The 24914-nt window shown below is 37.8% G+C and overlaps 1 protein-coding gene across 1 annotated transcript in view; it reads left to right on the forward strand.

Annotated features, from left to right (window-relative positions):
- Positions 1 to 552: 552 nt before the first annotated feature.
- Positions 553 to 24914, forward strand: part of prim2 (DNA primase subunit 2) — a 36032-nt gene continuing 11670 nt past the window's right edge. Inside the window, exons 1-10 of the mRNA XM_057847506.1 lie at positions 553 to 668; positions 2970 to 3119; positions 3210 to 3322; positions 3419 to 3513; positions 3578 to 3698; positions 9615 to 9710; positions 10077 to 10214; positions 20088 to 20155; positions 23701 to 23773; positions 23867 to 24052. Coding sequence (XP_057703489.1) covers positions 2975 to 3119; positions 3210 to 3322; positions 3419 to 3513; positions 3578 to 3698; positions 9615 to 9710; positions 10077 to 10214; positions 20088 to 20155; positions 23701 to 23773; positions 23867 to 24052 — 1035 coding nt within the window. The 5' untranslated portion in view covers positions 553 to 668; positions 2970 to 2974. The remainder of the gene's footprint in view (positions 669 to 2969; positions 3120 to 3209; positions 3323 to 3418; positions 3514 to 3577; positions 3699 to 9614; positions 9711 to 10076; positions 10215 to 20087; positions 20156 to 23700; positions 23774 to 23866; positions 24053 to 24914) is intronic.

Here is a 24914-nt window from a genome sequence, read left to right on the forward strand (position 1 = left end):
TAATTCATATTTAATTCAATGTTTCGTGTTATTAAGAGAAATGTTTATTTTTTGCATTACTGGATAGTTAAGAGATAATTAACAAGTTTGTATTTATTGTTAATGTAAATATAATTTATGTTCAAATATTACACGTTAAAATTGCTCATATAATCCCCCCCAAAATTCTGGAAGTATTCAAAATGCTTCTTTAGGCATTTTTTAAAACAAAGATTTGAATTGAACGGTGTAGGCTGAACCAATAAACATAAAAGTTAGTATAAATCAATACAGATTTATTTTTGCATTGATCATTAAGAATGTCCTGTCCCCAGCAAAAAGTGTACATGCTGGTTATTATGACATATCGTCCATACCAATGTTGAGACCAAACCCACGCCCCTGGGTCGACCCCAGAACTGCGAGAGTAAGTACACCGTACATTCCCAAGACAGATGGGAAACAATTTCCTCTGCAGCTGCACAAAAGAACATATCGTATCAATTTACATTTTCAGCAGCGGGACAACTCGAACAACTAAACGAACAGTTCATGACACGACGGGGCGGGGCTTAGCCAGTCTTACTTCCTGCTTTTGACCAGTTACCCGCGTTTCTGAAATAACCCAGTCCTGCTTGGCGGGAGTCGACTGCAAAGAACAAGACGCAAGCCCTGACACGAATTGCTTGGTAAACAGCACATTTTTATTGTATTATTTTGGCAGCAATGTCACTAGTATACGGCACAACGGCAATGAATTTATCGAGCCATCAGCATTTTCTGAGAAGTAAACGTTGTGATACAGTCGATGCTAGCTGTCTGAACAACAACTAGTACAACATTTGTCATTGGATAAGTTGTACTCCAGTTCCGTGAATAATGTAAAAAAAAACATTCCACTGTTTGATTTGTTCGGATTTAACCCCACTTCAAGCCTTAAGTAATAAGCAATATAAGATTTAAAAGTACTAAGATTCAAAAGTACTAAGTAAGACTGATACAGCTCAGCGAGTGTACTGTGTGTGCATATAGTCATGATAGTACGTAGTCTTTACATTTGCTAAATTTGCTTCGTCCAAGAAAATCAACAGTACAGTATGAGTTGTTGAAATCTATTTGTGGTAGGATTATACTGCTGGCTGCTATAAAAGTCATTGCATTTACTCCAATGGTAAATGTTACATTCTCACAATCTGGCATGCATGCATGCATGCAGACCAAGAGCGTAGGTTTGGTCTCAATATTGATAGGGACGATATAAGAGCATAACCTGCATGTACACTTTTTGTTGGGGATGAGCCATTAATAAGACCAAATAGATTGGGTGAACGGGTGTAAGGGCTACATTTCTCACGAATATGAATCTAATGAATTGATATGCTAAATGATCAATGCAAAATAAATCTGTATTGATTTATCCTAATTTTCACAATGCAAATTTATAACTTCTTAATCTGATAATGTTTCTTAAATCTAGTCGAATAATTTTCTCCATCTTGTTTTGGGTGTTAAAGACTATTTGACAGATTGATATCTCAGATTATTCCACTTAAACAAGTAAATTAATTAATTAATTTTTAAAAAAAAGTAATTATTACTATTTGTTCTTATTAAGCCCATACATCTAAAAGTTGGTCATTTCACCTAAATCCAGAAAAATGTGCTTTTTGAACAAAATCTATTCTTGAATTAAGAATATTTCTCACAAACAAGTTTTTTTCCCCCCCAAATTAAATATACAAACTTTTTACTTAAATCAATTCTGTTAAGCTTATTTTCAGCTAGATATTTTTCATATTTCAAGAAATCTAAGTGAGTAAAATTTAGTTGAACCACTGGCAGATCATTTCACTTATTTCCAGTAGATTTACGCTGAAAACAAGGGAATTTAACTAGTTTTAAGGATGTGTGTTTTTGCAGTGCATATGTATTGGTTCAGGTGATACACTGTTCGATTCAAACCTTTGTTTTCAAAAACTAGAATAAATGTCTGGATTTTATTAGTAAATTTGAATTGCAATATTTGAACATAAGTTATATTATCATACACAATAAATATACAAACTTGTTAATCATCTCTTAACTATCACGAAAGCAAGAAATAGACATTTGTCTGAGGACAACTTAACATTGTCTTTCAGAAATAAAGAAATTAAATATAACTGAAAAAAACTTCTTAGTCAGGAAATAACAAAAAATAATAATAAAAAAAGGAGCCTTCCTTCAGGTAAAACACTACTGCTTTTGTCCACATGCACAGCCAAACTCAAAAAAAAATGAAAGCTTCTTTGGGCTGCTTTAAGACCACGAACATAAAATAAAAATGAAAATTGGGGAGAAGGGGGTGAACATCGGTTCACTACGTTTTTTGCAGTTTAATGTTAACAGTGGAAAACACTTACAGGAGGAAATTTCTCTCAAACTAGCTTCCTACTCAAGTTCGGGAAATTCACACAGATAAATGTTATGCTAACTCTGATGCTGGTCGGACCTTAGTAGCAAAATTAGGGGTGTGTTCCCCACCTCCACAACGTTTATACATTACTTACAGTGGCTGCTGCTGGCGGGAAAAAATGCCTTTTATTCTTCGTCTTCAAAGGGGGCGAAGGAGGTGGCATTGTTGTGTTTGTGTCGGGACTGTGATTGGGTGTGTGCGTGTGTGTGTGTGTGTGTGTGTGTGTGTGTGTGTGGGAGGGTGTCAAGTCATCAGCCAATCAAACGTGTTTGAGTGAAAAAAATGGACTGGCACATTCAGCAAGTGAAAAGGCGTCAATGTAAGTCTGAACATATTGAAAGTACTGTAATTCACTTATTAATGGTAGGGTCAATTCTATCCTTACAACATACGGAAACACAATCTAAATGATCTATATAACTGGAGTCATTATATAATGCAAATAAGGTTGGTTAAAAGATTGTGGGGACAATCCTGAAATGTTGGTAGTGTTATGTCCCTACCGTTGCTATACAAACCTACGCCTTTGTTGCAGACACAATGCAGTTTCCGAGCAGGGCAAGGAAGTTTGCCACCAATCCTCAGACGGAACTCTATGGACTTCCTCTGCAATTCTATGGACAGCCGCCACTTGAGAACATCTCTCTCACTGAATTTGAATCTTTTGCAGTTGATAGACTGAAACGTAAGTAAAGGCTGAAAGACCTTTTAAATATACATGTTGATTCTCACACACTAAAATACTGATATTCTGTGTCTTTTAATATCAATGCAGTGTTGAAGACTGTTGAGAATTCAGGTGTAAGCTATGTGAAACTGTCCGAGCAATACACGAAGAAGTTGGATAACGAGTTTAGGAACTTGAATTTTCCTTACAAACTTGATGCTGTGAGTAGGACTCTTGACTGTCATGTTCTTTAAGTTCAACATCGATAATATGAACTAAAAGAGTGACCCAATCCAATTAATATGATTTTACTACAGGATGACAGAAAAACTCAGAACGGGCCAAGTGAATACGAAAAACGGAGAAAGGACCACATCTCCCACTTCATTCTGAGACTCGCCTACTGCCAGACGTAAGTGATGTTTGGAAGTGTGTCCTGTAAGAACCATATGCATTTTAATTTGGCATTGAAACAGGGAGGACCTCAGACGATGGTTCATACAGCAGGAAGTGGATCTATTGCGCTACCGCTTCAACGGTCTGCATCCAAAAATAAAGATGGAGTTTCTACACAAAAATAATCTGGAATATGATGCGGTATGAGACATTCATTATTTTAAATACAATTTGAAGCATTGTTATTATTGTTTTGTCTTTAAATTTTCACTACATGTAATTTGTCTTTTTCTATTTGTTTGTTTGAACATGTTTATTTGGAATATTCAATACATAAGTACCAATAATCAGTAACAATCAAATGGAAGAAAAAGAACACAAAATATGAGTATGAGTAAAAGTAAAACTTATTTACTCCCACTCCTTGTCTTTAAGTTCTGACGTATCATTTTCCGTCCATACTTTTAAACAAATACATTGTTATTTAACACATATGCAATCCCACCATATAACTAACTACATGTTACCTATACTCAAATGTCGTAAAAGCCTAATCCATAAATTAAACCCGGAAAAACATAAATAAATAACCCGAATATCCCATATCGGAGTGTGTGTCACAACACACCTAGTTATTACTATCCACAGATTCAGTATTCAATGTACAGTATTCATGAATATTTAACACTTTTACTGGGCGTGTCGATATGTCCACCTCACAGTTTCGAATGTTATGTGTTCGAATCAAGCATGGAATGACATTGGTTTTCTGGCAAAGACCTTTAACAATTTTTTTTGATAGTGTGATTCTATGGTATGTGTTGAGGTGGTTGCAGCTCAACGTTGCATTCGTAGGATATATTGACGGAGAATAAGTTGTCTTTTAGCCAAAACTTGGCATGTTTAATATCCATTGACATGTGGATACATCCTCTCTCATTGCTGTCTTCACAGGCAATCCCACAAATCAAAGTCATCAAAGTCAAGCAAGAAGAAGTAATAAAAGTAGCACTTTAGACAATTAAGTCCCATCCTGCCATCTTGTGGCGAAAAGTTAATATGTCAATAATAACAAGCAATAGGAGCATTATTTCCACATCAACTGAGGACACATTTATGAATACAAAACATTTCCTCCACCATTTCTCTCAACACCCCCACTTGTTCTCATGTTGATGCCTTTTTAACAACCAAATGAAATTTTACATTTCAAATTCCAAAATAACACTGTCAAACTTCTTCAATTTTAACTTTGTTACAGGTTTTGTCATGATATCAGCTATCATGTCATCCGTTGTCAATCAGGTAGCACTCCGCATCTCCTCTTTTGAGTGCGACTCCACTGCACCGGGTACCATCTGCCAACTCGATGCTGGGGTTCTCTGGTTTGAACGTCTCCTGGAAGCTTTTGAACTTGGTCACGTCAGTGATGATATGAGATGTCACTCCCGTGTCCACCATCAGGCCTCGTTTTCGGATGCTGTGTGTATCCTGCCGCCTGGTGTCGGGCTGTTCATCTCTCACCTTGAACGCGAAGTCAGGATCTCCATCTTCAGCAATTTTTCTCGTTCCGTCCGGTTTTTCCTTGCGTCTGCAAGTGGTGTCTTTGTGCGTGTCTGTTTTGCACCGACTACACCATGTCTTTTGTCGACATGATTTTGCACGGTGGCCTTTGATCCCACATTTGAAGCACACCAACTCTGTGTCGTCTTTGAGCCGGTCACGAGCGTTTGCTTTTGTGGTTTGCTTTGAAGCTCTTGCTTTAGTCTTCATCACTCTGTCGCTTGATTCTGCTGCATTTAACTTTTCCGTTTCTTCAAAACTTTGGAGTTTGGTTTTGAATTCTGCAAATGTCATGTTCTCATCAGTATGCGCCACATGAATTGTAAATGGCTTGTAATTTTCTGGCAGACCATTCAAGACCATTGCGATAAGTAGACCATCTCCCAATGTTTCACCTGCATTTCGCAATGCTGTGATGGCGGTCTCAGCTCTTATTATGTAGTCCACTATGCTTTCTTCTTTTCCCTTTTGAAGAGATGTTAGCATGGTGTACAAGTTTATAATCCTGGGTTTTCCCTTCCCAGCATAATATTCTCTTAATATTTTCAGAGCTTTTCTTCCGTCATTTGGCGCATCACTCATTATTAACGAGAGGCTTTTATCATCAAGAAGTTGTATCATTTCAGCATACGCGTCCGCATTTTTCATTTCATCAATTTCTCTCTCTGCTTCAGTGATTGGTCCTACCAGCACTGTCTTCTTTAGCCCGATTAGATGAAAATGTCCCAACATTTTAGTTTCCCAGAGTTCATATTTAGCTTGATCTCCGTCAAATGCCAGTCGAGGTAACCTACTTGTTCCTCGTGGATCCATGTTGCTTGTTAGCTTTTTCCGCTAATCAGCAGTCCGTGAGCACGCTGTCCTTCGCGACCTTCTACACAGTGGAAACTGACTTTACCTTCGAATGACTCCTGGGCCCATAACCTGTTGAGGTGGTTGGAGCTCAACGTTGCATTCGTAGGATGAATTGACGGAGAATAAGTTGTCTTTTAGCCAAAACTTGGCATGTTTAATATCCATTGACATGTGGATACATCCTCTCTCATTGCTGTCTTCACAGGCAATCCCACAAATCAAAGTCATCAAAGTCAAACAAGAAGTAATAAAAGTAGCACTTTAGACAATTAAGTCCCATCCTGCCATCTTGTGGCGAAAAGTTAATATGGCAATAATAACAAGCAATAGGAGCATTATTTCCACATCAACTGAGGACACATTTATGAATACAAAACATTTCCTCCACCATTTCTCTCAACAGTATGGCCTGTATTGGCGCCTGCCAGGTGTCATCATGTAATGCAATATTCAATGCTTGATAAAATCTTTGAATGCAGAAATATTCTAGCAGCCCCAAATGTTATGAAAGGTCATATTTGTTTAAAATTGTTCAGGTTGAATTTAACTGTTTACATATTGTTTTAATGTTTCTCATGTAAGACAGTGGGGAATCAAGCGTCACTCCAAGGTACTTGAATTCAGAGACAATTTGTAGTTCCTGTCCTCCTAAAAATAGACCTGATTGTTTGATGTCCAAAGGTCGCTTTGTGAACATCATACAGTTTTCGTTGTGTTTAGTAGTACGCAGGATTCGTAAAGCCATTCATTCATAGGAACCATAGCTAATGTGAGGGCAGAGGCAGCGTCATGAATATGTTTTGCACGAGTGAAGATGACAGCATCATCAGCGTACATTTGAAATTCAACATTTACACATGAATTTGGCAAGTCATTAGTATACATAGAAGTAACAATGGGGCAAGTATTGACCCATGTGGCAGGCCAACAGAGATATCTTGAAATGTTGATTTGACCAGTGTTGTTAATAACGGCGTTATTTTTTTCAGAAGTGAGTAATCTAATTACCTTAATTACTTTTCTCATCTTGGCAACGCCGTTATCGTTACTGAGGATATAAAGGCGTGTGTTACTACGTTGGTTGAATGACACGAGAAAAGACTGAGAGACACGGACTCATGGAGATGAGCGAGGAGGAGGAAAGGGAGTTGTGACGCCGTTGCAAACGCGATGCTAGGTGGCTCCAATAATACCTGACGGTAGCCAATAGCCTACAAAGTACGGCCACATGATGCTACGGTAGATAATATCACATGTAATTAGAACTAGATGCGAAATGACAGACGCACCGGCGTTAGCACATGTATAGAGTAGAGCTGTCCCGACTAGTCGACGTCATCGATGACGTAAATCCGTCGACGAGCAAAACATCCCGTCGACGGTTAATGAAGGGTTAAAAAAATATATGCGTGGAAAGTTCAGAATGTCGGACGCTCTGTATGCAAGCGGGGAAAGCGGCACAAAGCCAAAAAAGCGCACCACGGTGTCCAAAACATTGACTTTTTTCAAAGAAATAAAGGAGGGTACACTCTTTTGTCCTGTCTCTTCAATGCCAAGCTTGGCTGCACGTCGGCCGTGAATAAACACCTAAAGCGCCGTCACCCAGTTTGTAAGTCCATCTAACTAACTTACTACATGTTTTATTGAAGTTGCTAAGCCTGTCACGATATGCAATGAGTCCATTTATCGCACGGCAAATAAAAATGAGGCCGGTAATTTTCACGGCTGCCTTTTATCGCTGCGCACGTGTGTGTGTGGGTGCATACATTGGTGCGTGCGTGCTGATGGCATATGAGACTCCAGTTCCTTTCTCTTATTAACACGCTGTAGAATTAAAGTTCAGACATACAAAATAAGAAAACACATCAATATTAAACACTGTAAAGTTAGCACTGCTACACTGAGGTGAATAGGGGAAAAAGGCAACTTACTTTAGCCTGCTATAAAAACATTGGCAGTCGTCTCGTGAAAGCAAACTTGCGGTTAAAAGGTGACACTTCAAACATGAAAAATCGCTGGTTAACAGCATTTGCAAACGAAAAAAATGACCCAAAAAATCTCTTACTGACACTACATGCAATTACAAAAAGTGCTTTTTTTGCGGAGTGTAAAGCTGAAGTTAGCGGTTTAGCGAGCGTACTTCCGGTGAACATTTAAAAATAAAAGCATGTCATGTTCTTCATATAAATAGCGATTTCTGGAGTTAATCCCACATACTTCAAAATTCAGATTCTACACTAAGAATACCTTTAAAATGACACCCTTAATGAAAAATCTGATTGGCAATGAATAATTATTATAATTATTATTATAATACTATTATATATAGTACTATACTATAATATTAATGCTAGATGTTTTTTTAAGAATTGTTTTGAATCATGTTGGAAAGGCGAAGTCAGTGTTCTGAATCTGTTTACATTCCATTCTTTTGCACTAGTAAATTCTATCAGCATTTGAACTCGTTTATTTTTTGATTTATTATTGTTATTTACGTGTTTATTTGTACTTAAATAAATAATTTACGTGTTCCAATGTTTTTGTTAATTGATAAGCGCCAACAAAAATGTGATTGCTAAATTAGTAAAAAAAAAAAAAAAATTTTTTTTTAATTATTAGATTAGTCGACTAATCGTAAAAATAGTCGGCTGACTAATCCGGAGAAAATTAGTCGTTTGGGACAGCCCTGGCCCCTAGTATAGAGAACTAACTGTGAAATGATAGACTGGCTGGCGTTAGTAAACAGCCGCCATCTTAAAGCAGTAGACATCTCAGGAAGGCTCGTTTGTAGAGAACCTTCCTAGCGAACCTGAGTAAATTTTTATCTAAAATACTCAAGATACAAAATACAAGATTAAATGACTTCCAAACATAGCAAAGGTTACTATGTTTTTTTTTTTTTTTTTTTTTTTTTTTTTTTGGAATGGAAAAAAAAAAAGGTAACACCAGTTACTTTGCCAAGTAACTAATTACATTCTTACTAATTACACACTTTTTGGGAGAAGTAATTTGTAACTGTAATTAATTTTTAAAAGTAAGATTAACAACAGTGGATTTGACACTGTTAATGCGGGCACGCTGTTTCCTGAATTCTCAATATGATTTTATCCACTGAATTTTGTCAAAGGAAAAAAATTGGTTAATTTAGACAGAAGAATTTTATGATCTACGGTGTCAAATGCTTTTCTTGGATCTAAAAATACAGCACCTATTTTTGGTGTCCAACATGAATTTTAGAATACATTAGAAGTTTTCACTAGATGGTGCTGTTTGACTACAATCAAATGGAAGACCCTATTCACGAGGCTTTGTTAAATTTAGCTCTTGGTATACACACATTAATTACCAAGTGTAGAGTAGTGTATGGAACCTTTATCCAATGGAACTTGTAAAATGAGTACACAATTGAGGACGGGTATATTCAAGATGCATCATTGTTTTGATAACCTAGAAATGAATTAAAAGCTTGCACGATTGCGCATTCATTCTGGTATGTATTTATTGTCTGTTTGAAATCGGTTATTGGCCCTCAAAGCCCAACGCAGCGATGCTTGGAATCTTTAATTTAATTTTAAATATCAAATATCTTTCCAATCCAAATTACCAAACAAAAGTTTAGCCACTCTTTATGAATAGTAACCATTAATATATTTTATATTAAAGTTTCATCATGTTAATCCCTGATTATATTTATTTCAGATTTCTGTCGAGGAAAAGCGTGCTATGAAAGATAAACTTGTCAACTCCAGCTACAATGTTAGTGGAACCACTGTGGAGGAACAAGATTTCTACAAAGTGAGTTCCTCAACTCATACAGTCTGCTTTTTGAGTGCTGTAGAACTTCTCACAACGTAAGATTATATAACATCATTTTTCAGATTTTTTAAAATGATTTTTCTAATCGAGAAATTGACATATTCTTGGTTCGCAAAATGATTATTTGTTGCAGCATGTAAATGCAGTATGTCTAGTCAAATATGTGTTTGTTTTACTATTAAACGTTAACTGACTCATAGGAAAGCCTTGGAAACAAATACGATTTTAAGCCTGAATAATAGGGGATTAATATTTTGACATGTAGGTAAATGTTGAAAAGTAGTGTTTTTCTTGTAAAAAGCACTCATTTTTTCTAACACAGTTACTCCTTGTCCTGTCTTTGAGGTTCCTTTCCAAGATGCTCTGGATCTGGTACGAACAAGAAAAGTCTACCTCAAAGCGGGCTATGTGTACATCCCTCATCAAGATATCGTCACCATAGTACTCAATGATTTCCGCACAAGGTTGTCTAAAGCTCTTGCAGTAAGTGTCTGAAGCTCCCCTATGCTTGGCAAAGTTATGAGCTTTGAGATCCTCTAATGTGAAGCCTACTTTATATAGGGACTAAATTCAAACTTTTTGAAGATTTTTTGAAGTGAAGGTAGAAGAGCAGCAACCAACATATTTTGACAACTTTGAATGTTCATTCGCCGCCACCCTCCCAGTTCAAATGGATCCACTTTTTAAATCTATTTTTGCACTCCTCTAATTTCTCCTGTAAGTAATACAATCGCACTTACTGGGTACTCTGCTGCAAGAGTAGTATGCCTTCCCTGCAAATGTCTTTTCACATTACTCCTTTTGTGATTTGAAAACTTATCACTACAGAGCAAACATTACGAAAATCCTTTTGCATTGGTAATGAATGCAATTGATTCGGCCCAAGAAACGTTGAATCTTCTGTTAGCCTCAGTTTTTTTTTCCTTTTCCTCTTTGGAATCCATGTCCTATCATATAGCCACCGGTTTGTTTACAACAGCCGCCCTGCTTATAGAAACGTACGTCGCAGGCTATGACGCAAATCTTCGTTGACAGAAATGTTGAAATGTAATAATTATTGTACACATTTATACAGTAATGGAAAACATTGTTTTTTTGTGTCATGTTTGTCCTCCTATAGAAACAATGTTTAAACAAAAAATACATTTCCTTCCTCTATGATTTTCCATTTTCAAACATTTTTGAAACGCTCCAGGGAGCCACTAGGGCAGCGCTAAAAAGCCGCATGCGGCTCTCAAAACAAGGGTTGCCGACCCCCGAGTTAGGCTATCAATTAATTAGGTACATATTCGCGAGAAATATAGCCCTGACCCCGTTCACCACATCTGTTTGGGCTTATTAATGTCCCATCCCCGCAAAAAGTGTAAATGCAGGTTACGCTGTTATATCATTCCTACCAATTTTGAGACCAAACCTACGCCTTTGGTTGTATAATATCACTGTGCTTACTTCCCCGCAGCTAAATTGTCTTGTCGGGATACAATGTGTGGCAGTGACACTCGAATTACATTCATTCATACATAGGGATGGGAATCGAACTCAGATTCCAATTCTGAACCGGTTCCTAGTGTTTCGAGGCCTCGACATCACAATGAAAAAGCCTTGACAATCCCTTTAACGATTCCTAAAGACGCGTACTGCGTCATCACGTGACGTGTCTTGTTGTCCAGATGCATCAAACTAGCATGGCGCCAAGAACCACTTGCTCCAAAGTTTGGCTACACTTCACCAGGAAAGAGGGTGAAAATGAATGGTTAAGATGGTGTAGCACGAGCATTGCAGCCGTAAACATAACAATGACAGCATGTACGTAGGTTCAAATGCTCGAAAGTGTGTCTTCACTCCACAAGGAAAAATGACAACAAAGCGACTTGCAGTCATTGCAAGGTGGAGATAACTGCATCGGGAGGGAATACGACTGTTCTGTCTCACCTAGACGCTAAGGCTCAGTCCTGGCTAAACGGCAAGCTAAACTCCCAAATGACGATGCAGAAGACGTTGGTATAATATGCTGACTTTATTCATCCGTCGTTATGACACCATCATTTGAAGAGTGAAACTAAAAATAGAAATGAAACAAATAAATTTCGTCCCCAATAAAAAACAGGTTCACGTCAACATAAATCAGCGATGATTAGCTGCTAATACAGTAATAACACAAACGCTTAGCTTGCGTTCGCTAGCATTAGAACATCGTTCAAACAACTGGATTTAAGTGTCCGATCGCGAGTGGAAACGCGCAACAACAACACAAAAGATGATGCATACAGACGTTGCCTCAGTAGATATTTTACAAACATTAATAAAGAACGTAGGCTGGTAGCAGTGTTTCCCTCTCTTACTAACTCGCTTACTTGCTTGGATACTTTGTAGCTGCACTTCTTCTTCGCGTGTAAGCGCGCTCTTCTTCATGTGAGCGCGTTCTTCTTCGCGTGAGGCAGCGCAAGGGCGCCCCCACTTGAGCCTGAAAGCACACTAAAACTAAAATGCATGCATTTCAATATAATGATAAATAATACACTTTAACACATATTGGCAGAACAACGACTTATATGCAAATATATACCAATTTTTTAACATTTCTATTAGAAAAATGTTTCAGTAAAATGTTACACATTCTTGTGTATTTGCCACTTATTTCCACAGTTAACATTAAAACTTTGGGCCTCTTTTGACCTCGTTGTGAGGTTGTAAGGTTGTGACTTCTGATTAAACAAACCCGATGCCAATCAAAATGTTTGTTCTTCTTTTTCCCCAAATTAGAATTGATAAGAGAATCGATAAAGAATCGAATTGTTAAGCAATATTGATAATGGAATCGGAATCGTAAAAATCCTATCAATTCCCATCCCTATTCATACAGTACATTCAATCTACTCCATAGTTGTTTTTTGGTGGCTTTCGGAAGACCTGGTCTCACAAAGATACAAGAATTTTCATGTTTTTGTAACTGTACGCAGATATCAGGGTACTCGCGGGTTATTAAAAGTATTAAAAAGGCATTGAATTTAGTTTTCCATTATTAAAGGTATTAAAAGTATTAAATTAGCTGTCGTAAATCTGGATTTTTTTTCACCGTGGTTTTAATTTTCAAGAACATCTCAGTGCAACCTAAATTATATCCGTGATGAATTTTTTTTTTTTTTTTTTTTTTAATCCATAACGAAGATTACGTGTAGAATTTTTACGATGCACTGCACCTCGTGCGTGCGCGCCGTTAGACTCAACATCACAACAGCAGGCAATCGCACAGTACCAGGCCCGGAGTGGCTAATCGGGAGAACTGGGACAGTTCCCGGTGGGCCGGCCTGACGTTTGGGCCGGTCGTAATACACATTTTTAACGAAGCTTTCAGTTAAACTATTTACTAACAGCATCACGCAACCTCGCTTTGCGCGATAAATTGTGGCCCTTCTAGCATTCCGTAGTTTGAAATTCGATACCCCGCAACAGGCTCCCTCTCATTCTCCAATGCCACCAGCTCTGCCTCTGGTAAAGAGTATCATGATATCATCCTGTTGACTTGATTCTGGAAAAACTTAATTTGGGGTTTTAATGGCCGAAATGGGGCACGTTGAGGCAGCATGACGAGCGTGAACCCGTCTGGCTGTTGGCGCGACCCATTATCGTTGTTTTTGAGCATGTTTGGATAAAAGTACAGCGATAAACCGTAAATGAACATGCAGAATGAAATATTTTTCATGAGAGCACCACTAAAACTTCCACCATAGAGGCTCCAGGCACTATTTGTGGGCAGAAAGACGGAGGATGGTGGTGAAATCCACGTTCTCAGGCTAAACATAAGTTGGGCATTTTAACCCAAAACATTGCACTCTGAGGCGGACTGATGAACGTGAACTACCCTGAAATACACAGGTGTCTGAACTGTATAAGTGCATTGGGAGACAGCCGTTTTGGTGAGTTCAATTATTCTTTCAATCAATCATTCAATCTTTCACATTTAATTGCGGTAATTTTATGTCATGAATAATATTAAAACACTCGTAAGTAATGATATATCACATTGATTTTTTATTTATTTAAACTATATCCAGTACGCCCCCAAAATTTTGAATATCAAGTAAAAGTTGTTTTATTTTGGTAGATTAAACCAACAAAATTGAGTATGTAAATTTGCATGTACCACAAACCAAAAAAAAAAAAAAGAATATGATGAAAAGCTTCAGTTTTGTACACACTTGCCACATGTGTAATTCAAAACACCTGCAAAAGGTTCCTCATTCTTTAAAAAGTCAGTCTAATATAAGATAAAATTATAGCTTGTGCCCCAAAAATAAAATGGTAACTTCATACAGAACCTGCGCTTGAGCCCTTGATCTCAGAACTGTCAGTAGACATGCTCTTCCTCTGTGCCTCCCTTTTTACAAGTTATTTGGGGAAAATTCATATTTGATTCATCTTTACAAGTGTAAAGGAAAACTCTTTTCTTGTTTCTAATGCGGCTTAAATTTGATGAACTCCTGTGCTAATAGGTGTATTTAGAAATTGAAATATATAATTTATGCATTTTAAAAAATTGCAAGTTTACTATTGACAGCATGCGATTAGTCGCGATTTTAAAAAATTAATCGCTTGACAACACGATTATTATTACAATATTTTAATAAGGTAGGTCATGACATAGAGGGCCGGTCTGTGGGACAAAACTTTTTGTTTTAATTGTATCTTCAACAAATGTGCATTCTTTTGTCAAACACACTTAGTAATTGAGGTTAAATTTGATGTTCAGTGCTTTATTTTTTTAATATGATTAAATATTATCTAAATAATGGGTGCGAGAAAAGTATTAATTTTCAGTCAAAATGGCATTAAAAAAGGTCTTAAAAGTCTTGAATTTAGATTTATCAATCCTGGGGGGACCCTGGATATTCTTTAATCCAGGCTTGTCTCAAACATAAATAGTATGTCGTAGGTTGAGTCGCATGGCTTGTTAATGTTTTTTTTTTTTTTTTACGGGTACATTCTTTTCCAATCCCAGAGTCTATTGTGAAAAACTTAAGAAAGCAGTGACAGGTGGTCTTGCACTTCCCCACAATTGAGAATGATGATTTTAGTGCAGACACATTTGTTGAAGTGGTCGCCTTTAATAACTGTTGTTTTACCTCATGTCTTTTTCTTCTGTAAAGATATTCCATTGGCTTGTCTTTTTTAAGTAATAGGGTGTTTTGTCTCAATGTGCCGAAACGGTTTTAAGACTTTCATGGCATCATTAGCTAATATGTCACTATAAACTGTGCATAGCTGTGTGGCGCTTATTTTACCTGATGTGATAAATCTGTATAACCTCGTTAAATAGGCGTCTTGCTATTCTCTTTTACAAAGTATTTGCAGCTTTCTTTTTTGTAGGCAGCCTTGACACTAATGCAGTACCACTTTTTGTTTCTCCCTAAACAGGCACTCTAGTTTTAGAGTTCTTTTGTCACTGATTGTTAAAATGGTGTACCGAGTCCAAAATAGAATAAAAAACACATATAACATAATTATATAACAAAATATTAGGGATGTACAGAAAGCAAAATTCTTGGCCGAAACCAAAAACTGAATATTGGAAACACTTGGTCGACAATTGAAAGGCTGAAAAATACATATTTATATAGTTTTTATATAGTTTTTTTTATTCCAAAAAATATTTTATTTCATTATTTTCTGATTAATGCCCTTTGACTTGGTATTGGTTCTACAACCCCAGAGGCTAGTGGTGCACTCGGAAAATGGGTCCCACGCCTCCAGTTGCTAAGCTGAACGAGATCTCGACGTACTTTTGTGTGTAACTGTAGTTCCCAATAGGGCTGCACGATATTTGGGGAAAAAATGACATTGTGACTAGAGCTGTCCCGACTAGTCGACGTTGTCGAAGTCATCGATGATGTAAATGCGTCGACGGGCAAAACATACCGTCGATGAGTAATGCAGATAAAAACTATATAAAACTATTGCATGTCCTGCGCTGGGACTAGTGCGCATTCGCACATTGCAATGGCGATGTTCAAACGATATATTGTGCAGGGCTAGTTCCTAACAACAACAAAAAGCTATTCCGTTTTCGCTGAAGCTAGTAAAGCGCTCTACAAGTCTTTTATAATCTCTCCTACTCCTTAAAATAAGACTCTTCGTTTTCTTGTGCAGCAAGTGGAATCGATCAAGAGCCAAGCGATGTAGCTCCCGGCCGGATTAAATGGCGACTGGCAGAAGGTTTGTGGAAGTCGCGGGAAAAAAGTGACAAAAATACGAAGTGTTCGTGCTATAAACATATTGTACTAAACCACAGAAAATGCACATGTATGCATTTAAATACTACTTTATTTGTATACTGTTGGCTTGATTAAACGGCAAACTACTCACGCACGGCTTCAAATGCATTGTACGCGATGTGACTCGATGTCCTTCATTTAATACCTGATATATTTCTTTGAGGTATCATCACAAGTGGACTAAGGTTCTTCGCATTTTTCGGTGGTAAACTTTCGGCCTTTTAACTGAAAACCGAAAATGGAATTTTAGCTATTTTCAGATGAATTTTCAGTCACATCTCTAATACATATGTATATAACATTAAAACAAATAAAATAACGTTTTAAGTTTTTTCAGTGTCCGCCTGCATGCGGCTACACTCCTTATTATCAATTGTTTACAATAGTTGTGCTCATGTGTTGTACTGTAGGTCTGCTTGCGAGCATCAGGGCGCTGAGTGCTGGTGAAGAGAAACAGGGTTCAAATGAGGGAAATGTGTGCATGTATAATACGAGATGTCTGCGGGGTGGATGGGGCAAAGCACAACCCCCCCACACCCTCCCACGCACACACATCCGATGTGGATGTGTGAGGTTCAATGTTGACATACAGACTGCACTGCATTGAATGCCCTCAGGCTCATGCAGCATGAAGTTTTGGGGGGAGCTGGAGGCTGTTTCTGTAATTGACTGTATGTAATGAGACAACCAAGGTCCAGTTGGATAGTGATAAGAGTTTTTAACTGGAGGTGCAAACACAAAGTAACTCTGCATTGTTATGAATAGATATATTGGTAGCCTCGGGTGTTGTTATTCTGCCGGAAAGACATTCTTTTTTTAATCAAGACGGATTTATGCATTTTATTCACCTTTTTAAAGGCCTTTTCCACATGAGCGGAAGCAGTAGAGGTGAGAATCTTGGGGGACCTCACGATTCGATTACGATTCAGAGGCTACGGTTCGATTATAAATCGATTATTGGTGCACAACCCCCACAACCCTAACCTAACCCCCCCAGCTATTAGCTGCTTTTAATGTTTCGTACATTAGTTACAAAAATCCTCTCAGGCTTATATAAACTACTATTTCTCTATCAAGTTAACAGTTCAAAACAGTAAATAAAATACTCAAGTCCCCATTCTGTATCAGCAGCCTTAAACTACACTCAGTTAATTTAATGTTGTGAATCAACCGTTAAATTTGGTAAAATTGCTTCTATTGCTCCATAATTTTCCTTCTGTCTACTTTTGACTTGTGAAAGTTTTAAAACTGTTTCATCATTTAAAGATAGATTCAAGTCAATATTTTGCCGATTTAGGAGCATTTTAAGATAAAAAGTTAATTAGGTTCGCTCGGAAGTTTCGTTACAACGGAGACTTCCTGAGAAGTCTACTGCTTTAAGATGGCGGCTGTTTACTAATGCCGGCGTGTCTCATTTCACATTTAGTTCTACTGTATATACATGTGCTATCTACCGTAGCATTATGTGGGCATAGTTTGTAGCAACGTGGGCGAAGTTTGTAGCAACAGGGTGTTTTTTGTAGCGGCTGTCTGCGTTTTTCTATCTAGTGGCATGAGTTGTGGATGTTTACTCTCGGTCTATTCCTTATTGCGTCCCAAAGACCCCACTGTGTTAGTTCCGCTTTACTTAGCATATTTAAATAATTGGAATATGGATGTTTGTGAATCGTTCTCGAATCTTCAGCGGCCGAATGGGGAATTATCTAGGAATCGGAAATTTCACATACCTTTAGGAAGTAGTATGCAGTTTGGGACTGCACTGACTGTTCTTTCTGATTCATTGATTCATCATGCGTTCTTGCAAACCTCACCTGTCCAACCACTTCCTCGGTCATCTGATATTGGAATCAATCAGGAGAAAGAGGCGGGAGCTACTGACATGACTAGGAAACGACTATCTGGTTGAATACTATGGCGGAATGCAAAGCGTTTTTTGTTGATAGGTCAAATTTTCAAAGTTTTGTCTTTTTTTTTTTTTTTTTTTTCTTAATTCCCCTTTTAAAAAAAACATCTCATTTATTCATAAAATCGATTTATAGCCCAGACCTATATTAGGTTGATGATAATAAATTTCCCTGACGATAAAAAAAGCTGACTCCGTGTAATTCTGCATACCATCTGTTATGGAGGTTGTTAGTCTGTTCGTTGAATTTTACAAATTCCCGTAATTGAAAAACAATGATTTAAGGAAGTGAGATTATGGGAAAAAGAGCAGTTCCATACATTTCAGCAATAATATCAATATCCAATAATATTGTATAATAGCATTGCTAGTTGTTTTCATATTGGAAGCATTGGTAAGACCGAAAAGACTATCGATGGGTACTGTGAGACAAGGATGAAGTGTAGTGCTTCCTTGAATATTTTGAGACCGGGTCTAATGTAGAGGTCGACCTATTTGGGTTTTTCAAATGCCAATGTTGATACCGATATCTAAAGAAATTTTCAGCCGCTTGTGGATGTTCAAAGCTGATTTTGTGAGGTGACACAATTTTTTTTTTTTTTTTAAAGAGCACGTAGCTTGTTCAAATTTACAAGCACTTCTTTTTATGATTCTACACACTCTGCAAGAACAGTACATTTTTTTCAAATAGTTAAACCCACCAGGACGTCAAGACGATATGTAAACAAGTGGGAGTTTAAGAGGATGCTCGTCATGCTAAAGCTAATGCTAACGAGAATTCTACGCTAACACTATGAATTACATTGAGTGTAAGGATCACTCCGTAAACACCTTAAAAGGCTAAAGTAACATTGTATATTATCTCGTGCAAGATTAAAGAATATTTAAAAAATTTTTTTTTTACAGTACTTACAAAACAGGCAAGCCTGAAGCTTCCTGTAGCAGCCTGCCTTCAAGCTGCTGCAGGGTCCTTCCATGGTCCTACCGTCAATCAGTGGCGGCCACAGTTGCCCACACAGATGCCTGATCAAAATCCTTTTTTTATTGGCTTATTTTTTTCCAACATCAGCCGAAAAAAATCCATATCTCGGCCCGATATATCAGCCGGCCGATATATCGGCCGACCTCTAACCTAATGTTTGCATGTGTTTAGTTACTTCATAACGGCAGTAGAACTTTTCCCCACATTCTAAACAGCCTTTAAATCTCAAGGGGTTTGTTGCATCAGTATGCTTTTGTACTTTACTGTAAGATTAGCAAGTCTTATTAGGGACTTATGTTAGTTCCCACTGCTTTATTTAGAAATTTGAATGCATTCATAGGATAACCTATTTTGATCATTACTGATATGACTGCAAGGTGCCCCTGATAAAAAGGATTGGATAATGTAAAAACTCTTAAAACGGAAACAAACTGCAGTGGCACCACAGTTATAATGCTCAAAGCATTAAAATGTTAAGGCTGTAAAGGGAGTGTTGAATGGGGAATCAAACCTGGTTTGTCACCAATGAATGTCGAACATTACAAGCAGCATAAAGTCCGTTATTTCTTAAACAGGGCCACATATGTCTCTTAAGGGAATGGTCACTGTAATTTTCCAAATTGGACACGCAAATGTGAAACCCATGTAACAGCATAATCAAGTGTAATGGCTCAAGTCCTCCACTGGGGACACAGTGTGGCTGTTTGAGCATCCCTTTCTTAAAATTATGATTTTCCAATGTGACTCCTGCTCTTTGTTGCATCTTTGTGATTCTGCTATAGCTATATGAAACATTACGTGACTGTGTTAAGATTGACTGTGCGTACACTGCGCTGTAGTTGATTGGAAGACACATTAAATTGTAACCATGTTTACAAGAGAAACAATCCATAAACCGCGGGGTGTTTTTAAGTAGACTTCAGGGGGTTTAGCATGCCAATTAATTACAAACCGAGCATAGAAGAATCCAGATTGTGTTGGCCATTTGATCAAACTGCTGGTCTCTCACATTGTTAACTCATATTTTTTGCAGCCCCCACCAAATAATATCAGCTCAGCTACAAATCCATGTCGTTGTCTTCTAATTAATTCTCTCCACGGTACTTAATCTTTACTCTCGACACGCCGTGTTCGGCTCTTCTCATCCTTCGACCCGCCCTGTTTACCATTACTCAAACGATGCCAATCTCTTCCCGCAGCTGACGGCGCGTTCGCTTCCGGCGGTGCATTCTGATGAACGGCTCCAGCCCCTCCTTAACCACCTCAGGTAAGTGGTTGGATTCATAACTTTTAGCTGCCCAGTTTCTCCCTAGAGGATTTGCTGTGGAATTGATTTTTGGCACCAAGGGGCATTTGTGGTCCAGCAGGTCTAGATCTTTTTCCACATATTCACACTCAAAACTAGAGCCTACTTAATTCTGTGCATGATAAACACAACAGAAGTTCCATACGTCACACTCTATACTGTAAGCAAACAATGTGATGCATCACTTTACTCAAAGCAGTTGCGTGTTTTAATGAGCTCTCTTGATGTTGATTACAGTGCTGTTTTCGTCAACAATAACGATAACGTAAATATTTTGTTGACGAACAATTTTTTCATTACGATAATGTGACGATGACGAGCTGAAAACGTGGCTCAAGAGACTAGAACATAATGAGACGAGTGCCAGTTTTTGTCTGTCGAGACGACTACGAGACGAAAATGCGACATAGTTTGTCACATGTTCACAATGCGTGACATTTTCATATTGTACGTGGTGGAGCTTGCAGCTTGCGGCGTGGCAGTGTTTTCCCAACACTGCCACTCATGTGAGATGTACTGCACTTCTCCCTCACTCTCTTCACGGAGATTAGGATGTGTCTCAAGCTAGGCTGCGCTCCATCTTGCTTGTTGGAAACACGGTAAAATTTGTTTTCTTATTTTGGCAAGAGAGAATATGAAACTTTGCTTTAACCTTTATAGATCTGTGCTGAGTGATCATCATACGCTAAATGTAAATCCTAGCGTTGGCGTAGCATTTGCATTCACATTAGCATTAGGCTCAGAATGACAAGCGTCCTCTGAAAACACTGGCCAGTCTAAAGCAGAGACACTTGGCTTTTCTGTTTAATAAGTCTAAAGTAGTGTTCTCCAAACTATTCCAAATAGGGCCGCAGTGGGTGCAGGATTTCACTCCAACAAAATAAGACCACACCCTTTCACCAATCTGGTGTTTTATAAGTGTAATCAGTTGATTGCAGTCAGGTGCTGCTTGTTTTAGTAAAAACCACATTGGTTAAAAGTGCTTGTTCGGTATGAACAAAAACCAGGACCCACAGCGGCTCTCGAGGACCGGTTTGGAGACCCATGGTCTAAAGGATGTTAAACGCTCGGAACTTTTTTTTTTTTTTTTTTTTTTAAGTTTGTGAGATCTAAGTAGGTTTAATTAAAAATAATGTACTGTACTACCGTATTTTTGGGACTATAAGTCGCACCTGAGTATAAGTCGCACCGGCCAAAAAATGTGCAATGAAAAGGAAACAAACATATATAAGTCGCACTGGAGTATGTCACATTTTTAAGTCACATCAGCCTCGTATGAAGGGTTCAGCGACAACCCGTCCGTTTTGGGCGGAACGACAAATTTAAAAGAATTTGTGCCGAAAGGCGGGGCCCAAAATAGAGCCTTCATCTATTTTTTTAGAGCACCGCCACGCTGACGTCATCAATGCATCCAATAACAGAGGGACAAGCGTACTTACTGTATATCTGTTATCAGGCTGTTTCGGCAAACAGATACATGGTAAGCAAACCATGGCTTATTAAACCTTAACAAATGTGCGTTTTTACGTTGTTTTTTTTTTCCCCTCCAAAGTTTTGCGAGCTCTGGGACACTGATAAAATGTGTACTTACTAGGGTTGTTCCGATCATGTTTTATTTGCTCCTGATCCGATCCCGATCGTTTTAGTTTGAGTATCTGCCGATCCCGATATTTCCCGATCCGATTGCTTTTTTTTTGCTCCCGATTCAATTCCAGTCATTCCCGATAATTTTTCCCGATCATATAGATTTTGGCAATGCATTAAGAAAAAAAAGAATAAAACTCGGACAAATATATACATTCAACATACAGTACATAAGTAATGTATTTGTCTATTATGACAATAAATCCAGAAGATGGCATTTACATTATTAACATTCTTTCTGTGAGAGGGATCCACGTATAGTAGGACTTGTGACTTTTTATATTGTGACTAAATATTGCCATCTAGTGTATTTGTTGAGCTTTCAGTAAATGATACTGTAGCCATGGCCAAATGCATGATGGGAAGTGGAACCATGACTGTGCGTACTGCTACCAATTGATATATCTTCTCTGCGTTGGGAAATAAAATAAGGTGTTAAGAAAAAGATCAATTGCTACCTTGCTTCCCCACATTGCTTCCCATGATATTTCCAATCATAGGGAGAGGGATTGTAAGGCTTTAGCCAATTAAAAAAAGGTTCCAAAGGCTGCCAAAATTCACTCTACTCTTTATACGCTGCCTTTTAACTCTCTATATAGGTAAAAGGGCACCATTACAGATTGAGCGCGACAATGCGTGAGTGGGTCGTGCAGCGCATGCATTAATTGCGTTAAATATTTTAACGTGATACATTTTTTGAAAAATTAATTACCGCCGTTATCGGGATAAATTTGATAACCCTACCTTAAGCCTAAACTAAAGACTCTGGATGAGTGTAACATATTATGTTTGTAACGTTAAATACAATTAGAAAACGATTTAATTAAAAAAAAAATATATATATATTAAAAATAGGCATGGCAGATATTTTTTTGCCGATTCTAATACTTTGAAAATGACGTGATCGGACCCGATCGATCGGGACATCTCTAGTATTTACCTCTCCTTGTTCAGCTAAATGGTCCCTCGATGTGCGTTTTTGTGGAATTGTAGTCCAAAAAAAACTATTCACCTTCTCATCAAAACTAGTAAAACTGTTTTAATTTGAATGCTCCCTTCTGCAAGTCGCTGTCTTTTTGTGCAACAATGAAAAATAAATACATTGGGGCTAGGGACTATAGGAAATATTCTTGCCACTTTTCACTTCATGACAGCTTCTACGTCGGGCTACGTGGCTCCTCCCGTTTTGTGCTTGCCGTGACCGCTCTTCACACAAGGCTGACGCTTGTGTGAAAAGGCCTTAAGACTAAGACAAAAATTAAAAGGGCTGCCAAAAACAACACTGGTTGATTAGATTGCTTTTTAGTGGATTAAATCTCGTATACATTTTATTTTCCCTATAATATCAGCCAGCCAAACTCTGGAGCGCGAGTCACTATACAGTATACTAATCAAAAACTACCCACTTCAAAGGAAAACACCATTGCAAAATCCATACCCATGTAGGCAGCTAAGAACATAGCGAGGGTGCTTTCTTTAAGATGCAGGGAAGCATATTAACAGCGTGGAGGAAGCCATGTCGTTTCGTTATTGTGATGAGAATTAGTGGGCAGCTTGTTGTGATCAGTAGGTCGTACCCGAATATGTGGTGGCGACGCACAATTTGAATGAAAATCACTGCAACTTGTGAGTGCCAAAATCAATAGCCATCAATTAACTGCCTTAAGGGTTGAATTTCTTTTTAATTTTCCAGTGAGGTCAAAATAGTAACTTGTGCAGTTCACAGCCCCTTTAGAACATTTACAAGAAGCTATATTCTGTAAAGGTTTTAACAGTAACTTGATGCAAGACCATTCCTGTTAATTTCTTATTTCTGTCCTTTAAAATAAAGATGTTAACTGTGCATGTTTCACCTTTATTAGCCATTCCTATTTGGGACAGGACTACAGCATCCAGAAAAATGTTGGTAAAATCTCTTTGGAGCAGATTGATTCAGTAAGTTTTTTTTTTTTTTTTTTTTAATCGAAATTTGCTTGTGTTATCTAAATTATTCTGGTGTGTTTCTTGACCACTTTTGTCCACTTCTAGTTGTCAGGCAAATCCTTCCCTTTGTGCATGAGGCAGCTCCATCAGTCCTTAAGAGAGAACCACCATCTCCGGCATGGAGGCCGTATGCAGTATGGCCTTTTTCTCAAGGGCATTGGTCTCTCTTTGGAGCAGGCGTTGCAGTTCTGGAGGTCGGAATTCATTAGAGGAAAAGTGGACACAGACAAGGTTAATGCTTTGTTACATTTTTTGGGGTTGTTTACTTTCCCAAACCAGTTTATGTAAGCTGGCACACTTAATGGGCGGTGTTGCTGTATTATATTAGCTTTATCTGCTCACTGTTTTGGCTTGCATGTATTCAGGTTGTTAGTCATTACATGTTAGTACACACCTTTTGGTATCTAGCCAGCTGCACAAAAGTAGATATTTCAGGGTTCCTGCGGGTTCTTAAAGTCTTAAAATGTCTTAAATTTAAAATACAGATAATCAAGGCCTTACATTGTCTTAAATTAAATGGAAAATTGCAGTAGGTATTACATTTCCAGACGATACATTTTAGGGCTGAATCTATCGATTATTTTAGTAGTCGATTAATCGATTAATTAGTTTGAATAGTCGAAAAAACTGATAAGAAACAGAAAAAAAATCCAAATACCTCAGCTGAGCCTCAAACAATATAAAATAAATAAATAAATAAATAAATGAGGATCTAAGTACAATAATAGAAAAACAGTTGGCTAACGTGCATAGCAAAAGGCGCTAGTATAAGTGCCTAAATACTTTTTTTTTTTTTTTTTTTACAATGCTCTTAACAAATGGTTCAAACACATATTCCTAAATATGTTATGTTATGTTATGTTATGTTATGCTAAATATACTCATAAACGAAATATCGAATGCAGTAAAAAAACATTAGCTCAAACAAAAACTTATAAAACTTAAGCTTATGTCTGTCTTAACAGGGAGCAGCTGGATTCATCCATGTGAACTGAGTTATGTTATATTCACTTTTGCCACTAGAGGGCAGTGTAGCCACCCAAATCAAAAAAAGTGCAAACACTTTCAAAACAAACCATTAGAACGCCACTTA

Source organism: Corythoichthys intestinalis, chromosome 10 (genome assembly GCF_030265065.1).
Source record: "Corythoichthys intestinalis isolate RoL2023-P3 chromosome 10, ASM3026506v1, whole genome shotgun sequence".
Lineage (NCBI taxonomy): Eukaryota > Metazoa > Chordata > Actinopteri > Syngnathiformes > Syngnathidae > Corythoichthys > Corythoichthys intestinalis.